Below are 8,218 nucleotides of genomic sequence, written 5' to 3' on the forward strand. Positions count from 1 at the left end.
CCTCTCTCTCTTTCTTGGTCAAGAAATCTTCCCCACCACAGTTGTAAAAAGCATCTCTCTGTACTCGCCTCTATTTTGTTTATGATAGACCTTTTGTATTTAGGATTTTTTGAATGGGGTGATCTGACCCTTTTTGTTCCTGACCTCTATTTCCTTTTACCTTCCCTGTGGAGTGTGGATTTGGACCACTTAAGTGGTTTCAGTATGTCTGGTTGGGGCAATGCTGCAGTTTTCTATCTTCCATGGTCTTCCCTGGTGAAGTTGTTCCAAGAAAAGTCTGGTCAGGTCTTCATGAATCCAAGTCCAGCACTCTAGTTCCTGTGCCACCTAGCTGCTACATAACCCTTAAAAAACACAGATGTGATTTATTAATAACAATTGCCCACAAAGTCATTTGATTCCATTTTTAACTAGTTCTCAGAGAAGCAGTCTTACATCCATTCTTCCAGGAACACCAGTCTCAGTGTCTCAAGGACTTCTTTGCTGGTCCCACATTTCTATGGCTATACAGTGACAACCTGACCAACTGCAAAGTGGCCTGCTCAAATAGCCAATTAGCAAACGGCCATCTGGCACCCAGAACCCAGGAATATCCACTGAAATCTTGATATATTTTAGGATTTTAGCAATGTAACTGGAGTAGAACTCTTTATTTTGCCCCTGGAAAGATGTAGGTTGCCCTCATGTATCTGTATCTTTTCCCACCATTCATGAAAAAGACTTAATTAATTGGAGCTGTTTAACTACCAAACAATAGAGTAGAAAAAATTGAATACATGATGGAGAATTTCTCTCAAGAAGTAGAGGCTATTATTATTGTCACTAGATAAATAATTTCAAACTCTAAGGTATCTAAGCATTAAACAATTTTATCTCAATATTTAATCTATATGTAATTTTAATCTAATAATAATAGCTAACTATACTGGGCTTCATATATGTTATCCCATTTAATTACCTGTCAGGTAATTAAACCCAAATTTCAGTAACATATAACAAATTTGAAAAGTGTATATAGCCTCTGAACCAGGTCTGTATCCCAAAAAGATCAAAGGAAAAGGAAAAGGACCTATTTATCCAAAAATATTTATGGTAGCTTTTTTTGTGGTGGCAAAGAATTGAAAACTGAGAGAATACCCATCAATTGGGGCACAGCTAAACAAGTTGTGGTATATGATTTTTTTATTTTTAAAAATCCTTTGGAAATTGTTTAATAAAGACCATATGCCTGCAAAGCTGTCAATAAGTCTCTGATTTACATCAGGACTTGGTACCTGGATAATACAAACATTAATGAAGTCAGTCTCTCCAATCAAATTACCTCTACTTTTGAGCTCTGGAACAAATTTCTGTCTGAAGTACAAAATTCCCTGGAATAAAACTAAGGCAGTTGTTGGCTTTAAAAAAATTTTTAAAGAATAGTTCTTGTTTTGCAAATTCTAAAAAAGGTAACTGATTTGTTGGAATATTGGGGGGAGGATCTCCTTATACTTTCAGGATCCAAATCCTATACATGCATTTAAGCTTGTGGCCCCAAACATCAATGTGACCAGTACCCATATGTAACATCCTAGGATGTCCATCCTTGGATTTCCTTGCCTACTCCATTTTCAAAGATGATCACACAATGGAATGAGCTCTGGGCTTTAATTGCCCAATGCAGCAACAAATTAACAGACTATTACTGTTTCAGCTTTTTCAGTTTGTCCAGTATGATGAATTGTGAATGGGATAAAGCAGAATTTCCAGGGGACAAATTGGTCCATGTGTAAAGTTGTTTCTGTTACTTAAGCTCTAGATTCCTAACCCAGCAAAATGCAGCAATGAGAAAGCTCTTGGCAAATATATTAGGAAGGCAGAATTTATGATTTCAAAGAGAATCTCATATGTGCCTAAAAGGTCCGGAACCGCAAGATATAAGGAATTCTCTAGGCAGAAGGCAGGAGAACTAAAGCATGTATTTACACTCCACAGTAACAATCCCACAAACCAGCGTCCCCATTTTGATATTTTCATCAAAAGCTTCCAGGCCCAATAAGTCCGCCTCACAAGGGTAAATAGGAGGCCACAGAGAAGCGAGATGGTATAAGGCAAAATCGTATACATGCTTCCCCTCTACGGTAAGAAGATTACCCACTAGCCTCTAGTCAGCTCTGCTACCGGCAGCTCAGCTTCGGCTGTAGGCGTCTCTGGCTCCAACCGGAAAAGGAAAGGAGGATCTTCAAGCTGTCCTCTCCCCTCTTATAGAGTTTTTGACATCATCAAGCGCCGCCTGAACGACCAGGGCCGATTGGTTCTTGACTTGGCCCCTCCCCCAGCGCAGACCACGTTAACACACCTCCCCTCAGCCAGCGCCACGACTCATCACACAGGAAGCTCTGGTCCTGCCCCGGAAGAGCAAGCCCCAGCATCCAGGGAAGCTCAACGAGGCGAGCTGAGTCATTCAAAGAAAACAAAGTCCATTCTGGCTACACTCCACCCCTCACAATGTTCTAGGATGCACTATCCAATCACAATTCAAATTAAATTATATATCCTAGAACATTGTGATCCAATTATGCAGGAAACTAAAACATATCATTCACAATAAAGCAAAACATATCATTCAGTGACATTCCCAAATATTGGTTTACGATTCAAATGTGATCCATCCCTAGATCCCAGACAGATAATCTCTTCAATCAATCATCCCAAAATAATTATTAATAATTCAAATGGCCAGAGAAGAGCCTGGTGTTGGTGCATGTGTTTTGGACTTGCATTTATGCTCGCTGGAGTAATCCTTGGAGGGGCATACCTGTACAAATATTTTGCATTTCAGCAGGATGATGTCTACTACTGTAGAATAAGATACATCAAAGATGAGTTGACCCTAAACGAGCCAGCTGCTCGCTACCAGACAACTGAGGAAAATATTAAGATTCTTGAGGAAGACAATGTTGAATTCATCAGTGTGCCAGTCCCAGAGTTTGCTGATAGCGATCCTGCAAACATTGTTCATGACTTTCACAAGAAACTCACAGCCTATCTCGACCTTAACTTGGATAAATGCTACGTGATTCCTCTGAATACTTCCATTGTAATGCCTCCCAGAAACTTACTGGAGTTGCTCATCAACATCAAGGCTGGAACCTATTTGCCTCAATCCTACCTGATTCACGAGCATATGATTATCACTGACCGCATTGAAAACGTTGATCAGTTGGGCTTCTTTATTTATCGGCTGTGCCACGGCAAGGAAACTTACAAATTGCAGCGCAAAGAAACTGTTAAAGGTATTCAAAAACGTGAAGCTGACAATTGCGTCAAGATCCGGCACTTTGAAAACAGTTTTGCTGTGGAGACACGCATTTGTGCATGAACATAAAATGAAAAACACAATTCTGGTGAAAAATTTTAATACAGCAGTATAATCCCATCCTTGTCACCAAATATATTAGGAAGGCAGAATTTATGATTTCAAAGAGAATCTCATATGTGCCTAAAAGGTCCGGAACCGCAAGATATAAGGAATTCTCTAGGCAGAAGGCAGGAGAACTAAAGCATGTATTTACACTCCACAGTAACAATCCCACAAACCAGCGTCCCCATTTTGATATTTTCATCAAAAGCTTCCAGGCCCAATAAGTCCGCCTCACAAGGGTAAATAGGAGGCCACAGAGAAGCGAGATGGTATAAGGCAAAATCGTATACATGCTTCCCCTCTACGGTAAGAAGATTACCCACTAGCCTCTAGTCAGCTCTGCTACCGGCAGCTCAGCTTCGGCTGTAGGCGTCTCTGGCTCCAACCGGAAAAGGAAAGGAGGATCTTCAAGCTGTCCTCTCCCCTCTTATAGAGTTTTTGACATCATCAAGCGCCGCCTGAACGACCAGGGCCGATTGGTTCTTGACTTGGCCCTCCCCCAGCATAGACCACGTTAACACACCTCCCCTCAGCCAGCGCCACGACTCATCACACAGGAAGCTCTGGTCCTGCCCCGGAAGAGCAAGCCCCAGCATCCAGGGAAGCTCAACGAGGCGAGCTGAGTCATTCAAAGAAAACAAAGTCCATTCTGGCTACAGCAAAATACAAGGGGGCATTTGCCTTCACATAAGCTAGAATCTGTATGTCCAGAAACAGGATGATTATCTGAAGGAAAACAAATAGGAGCCAGGTTCCAAGAAAACAAATCAGAAGGTTGGTCAAGGGCTGCTTTTTACAGATGATGGTGTGATCCCGAACTGGTGCAAGGGGAAAGTACAGGGCGGTCTCCTTCACATAGGAAGTGATGTGAATGGACTGAATCAGCATTAAGACTTCAGATCAACAAGTTGCAAAAAACACCAGCAGGACACACACCATGAATGTTGAATGTTAACAGCCAGTATCTCTGAATGCTAATGTAGAAAGGGCACTGCTAGAGAGAAACACCATGTTTGCTCAGGCTTACATAAATAACTGGGTCTCCCAAAACATACACAAGGGCTGGAATCCAAATTAAAATGACTGAAAATAAGTAAAAGACATTTTGACACAAGAGTGTAGGGCCTTTGATGTCTGAGAGATGTTCAGGTAGTGATCTAGACGTGCTAGAAAACTGGACAATTCAGGAAGCCAGAGGCAAAGGGAATAATTTGAGGTAACAAATAGATATGGTATTTTGTAAATCTAATGCCCCAAAGGGCAAAGTCCTGGAAATAGGCCATAAAAGATAGGCCCACCAAGAGCAAGAAATCAACAAGTACTACAGACATGCAAAAACATTCCAGAAAAATTTGCTAGGTGTTCCTTCATCAGGCTGTTTAGGAATGTTTTCACAAGTATAATTAAGAGTACCATGCAGCTAATATCTAAAGGTGGGTGCCCAGGATGTGACTGGGGCTGAAAGGTGTGATTATCCAGAGAAATAAACATTTTTTTTCTTCAAGTTTCAGAAAACCTGGTGGAACACATAACATACGTATTTTTTAAAAATTGGTTGCCTCCCATACCCTGCCTAAGTGGATTATGTCTGATCCTGGTTCCTCTCCATTCTGAGCCCACCATTGCCTCTAGTTCTGCCTCTGAGTTCCCCTTTGCCTCTCATTTTGTCATCCCACTGCTCTGAGATGCTGTGAGACTGATAAGATCTTGGGAGAGTGTGTAAGTGTCGGACCATGAGCCAGGGAAAGTGGGGACATCTGGAAGGGGCTTTCAGAGGAGGAGGAAAAGGAAGGAAGGATGGGGTCAGGCCCCTGGCAGCACCAGGTTACCTTTGGTATATGATTGTGATGGAACACTATTGTGCTGTAAATGACAAGCAGGATGGTCTCAGAATAACTTGGGAAGACATATGAACTGAAAGATGTCTAGTGGCAGATAACACAATTTGGAAAAGTCTCTGTTTGCTTCTATTTATCTCTTAATTTTGCCTAAAGCAAATGAAGGTAGGGGTATGGCTAGTAAATTGAAGCAGAGGATGATGGGAAAAATGGAAACGGTATATTAAATCTGTAGGGATCAATCTTCTCCCTCTACTTTTGCCATACATTATTATAGAGCAGTAACATGGATCTGAGTGGGGAGTTTATCAACTTCTGTTGCAGATGAGGTGGTTGGGGAGAAAGGGACAGAGGTAGTTTCATCTCAGCTCTGTCCCCAAGAAGGCTTTCATACTACAGAGGGGACAAGGCTGCCTCTTTGTACAGCATGTTGTTCCTCTTTTTCACCAGGGTTAGGGTAGCAAGGCTTGTTCTGCGAAGAAACCATCCCATATTCAACCCCAACCTTTGCTGACCAGTCCCACCTTCTGTTTCCCCAGGACTTCTTATACAGTTGTACTGCATGGTTAGACACTTGTTACTAATTTCACCAACCCATTGTCTTGTCTGCCCAAACACCTCGGCAGCCTAGCTGGTGCAGAAAAGGAAAAAGTATTGGATTTTGCCTGATCTGAGGGAGATAGAGGAATTCCTCCACACCTATGCTTCTTCTAACTTTCCCGTTTCTGTTGAGAAACCGACATGCCATGACTGAAAAGTCACTCAGTTGTACAAAGTCAGGGTTATCTTCACAGTCTCCCAACTTCTCTATCCAATAGAGGGGATGTTACCAAGTCTTGTCAATTCTGCCCCAACAATATCCATCTCTGTATCTTTACTTACGCAGTCACTACTTTAATTCAGGTCCTTATTACATCCTCTTTCCTGGACATGTTGTTGTTGTTGTTGTTTGTCCTTTATTCTCAAAGAGGACCTTGGCGTCATCTTCTTGCCTGGACTACTGCAGTAACCTAATGGTCTTCCTGCCTCAAGTTTTCCCCTCCTCCAGTCCAGCCTCCACAAAGTGACCAAAATGATTGTTCTAAAGTACACACTCCCTCCCTCGTCAACTCCGATACATCCCTGATATTTCTAGGGACAAATACAAACTCCTCTGGTGTTTAAAGCCCCCTACAGATTAAAACCCCAGTCTGGCCCCAACCTGCTTTTACAGTCTTATTATACATAATTTCTCTTCATAATCCCATATTTCTTGCCACTCTTCATATGCTGAGTTTTATCTGCTGCTTGAAACTGATGAGATATTTCTAAGAGCATGGAGCATGGAAAAATGTTTGCTTTGGCTCCTCAGCCACCAGATCCTAGGAAAGCTGGTACCAGCAGGAGCTGAAGGGATTTCTGAGGCTTGGTCTGAAAGCTTGGCTTTGAACTTAAGGAGAAAAGAGAAAAACTGACTTTTCTGCTACCCTATCAGTCCATCTCCAATCTGCATACTTGTGCCTCAGCTTTCCCCTATGACTACAATGTGCTCTCTGCTCACTTTTTTATAATCCCTAGTTTTCTTCAAAGATTGGCTCAGGTGATACCATCTATGTGAGGTCCTTCCTGATCTCCCCAGTTGCTAATGCCTCCACCCACAAAAATTACTTTTAATTTATTTTGTGTACGCACGCATGCATACACACACACACACACACACACACACACACACACACACACACAAATACACATTGTCCTTCCTGGTAGAATTTACTCTTTGAGGGCGGAAACACTTTTGTTTCTTGTTTTAATATCCCTAGTGCCTAGCATGGTGCCTGGGACTTAGTAGGAACCTAATAAATGTTTGCTGATTGATTGATTGACTTGGATTTGGCAGACTTGACTTTGAATCCTGCGTCTGGAATCCTAGCTTCTTAAGTAAGGCCAAGCCAATTCATCCCTCTGAGCCTCAGTTTCTTCATCTACAAAATGTACCACCTATATCACATGGGCATTGTGAGGATAGTATGGTGGAAAACTTGAAATGCTATGTAAGTATGAGTAATTCTACTTGTGTTGCATTCTCCACAGCATTTAGCCTAATGTTGGCTTTAGGGTAATCTCTAAATTAATTTTTGTTGACTGATTGGGGTCCTGGGGTCAAATTCCAGACCTTCTAGGATCCCTTAAATTGGTTTCTGAGGCACCAGGTTTATTTGATAATCTGATGGAAAAAGCATCCCACATATTGGAAAAGATTATAAACCACAGCATAGCTCCTGCCAAGGAGAAGTGATAAATCAAGTTGCCATGTAATTAACTTGAGATCACATTATGACACACACATTAGACATTATCACTCCTTCCAAAGGCTTATATAACCAAATTCAGCCTTCTGAAGAAGAGATGACTCGACAGATTGTAGTGATCGAGCACTCATACCAGTTTGGGAAACAGCAGCTGGTCTCTGGATCCCCTAAATACCTGAGGAAGAGCAATCCTCATAGCTTGGCTATGGATCCCTCCCAATGAGGAATGGAAGGGAGGAACAGGAGGTGAGACCATGGGGGAGATAAGATTAGGTAAGAATAAGTGAAAAGTCAAGTAAATCAGAGTACGATGACATAGTAAACTACCTTACTCCCACCTAAGGCTATGTGTGGCAGTTCATAAAGCAATTCAAAGCTCTTTATAGCTGTCCTGTCTCTCCACTTGTCTACTTTGTCTATGTCCTGTGGAGAGGTGGCATGGTGTGGATTTGGAGTCAGAAGATCTCGATTTGAAGCTGATATGGGTGGGGGAGGAAATAGCATGCCTACTACCTGTATGGCCTTGAGCAAGTCATTCCTTTTTGGGGGACCTCAATTTCCCCATCTGTAAAATAAGGTGCTTGAATTAAAGAGTCTCTGAGGTTTTTTTCCAGATCTATAAGCCTCTGGCTAGATGACCTCTGAGGCCCCTTCCAGCTATAAATCTTTTATTTTGGTCAAATGAGGGC

The 8,218-nt window shown here is 42.0% G+C and overlaps 1 protein-coding gene and 1 pseudogene across 1 annotated transcript; one reads left to right on the forward strand and one right to left on the reverse strand.

The window, feature by feature from the left end:
• Positions 1 to 1,670: 1,670 nt before the first annotated feature.
• LOC118838231 lies at positions 1,671 to 4,894 on the reverse strand (annotated as a pseudogene).
• Positions 2,722 to 3,418, forward strand: LOC118838232 (integral membrane protein 2B-like). Its single transcript, XM_036745465.1, has one exon. It carries the CDS (start codon positions 2,744 to 2,746, stop codon positions 3,359 to 3,361), a length of 618 nt encoding a protein of 205 aa, XP_036601360.1. The 5' UTR covers positions 2,722 to 2,743; the 3' UTR covers positions 3,362 to 3,418.
• Positions 4,895 to 8,218: the final 3,324 nt, after the last annotated feature.

This window comes from Trichosurus vulpecula, chromosome 2, assembly GCF_011100635.1.
Source record: "Trichosurus vulpecula isolate mTriVul1 chromosome 2, mTriVul1.pri, whole genome shotgun sequence".
NCBI classification, from domain to species: domain Eukaryota; kingdom Metazoa; phylum Chordata; class Mammalia; order Diprotodontia; family Phalangeridae; genus Trichosurus; species Trichosurus vulpecula.

Excerpts from the sequence above, each read along its gene's own strand:
- LOC118838232 (XM_036745465.1), top strand. The coding sequence starts at position 2,744 with ATGTGTTTTGGACTTGCATTTATGCTCGCTGGAGTAATCCTTGGAGGG.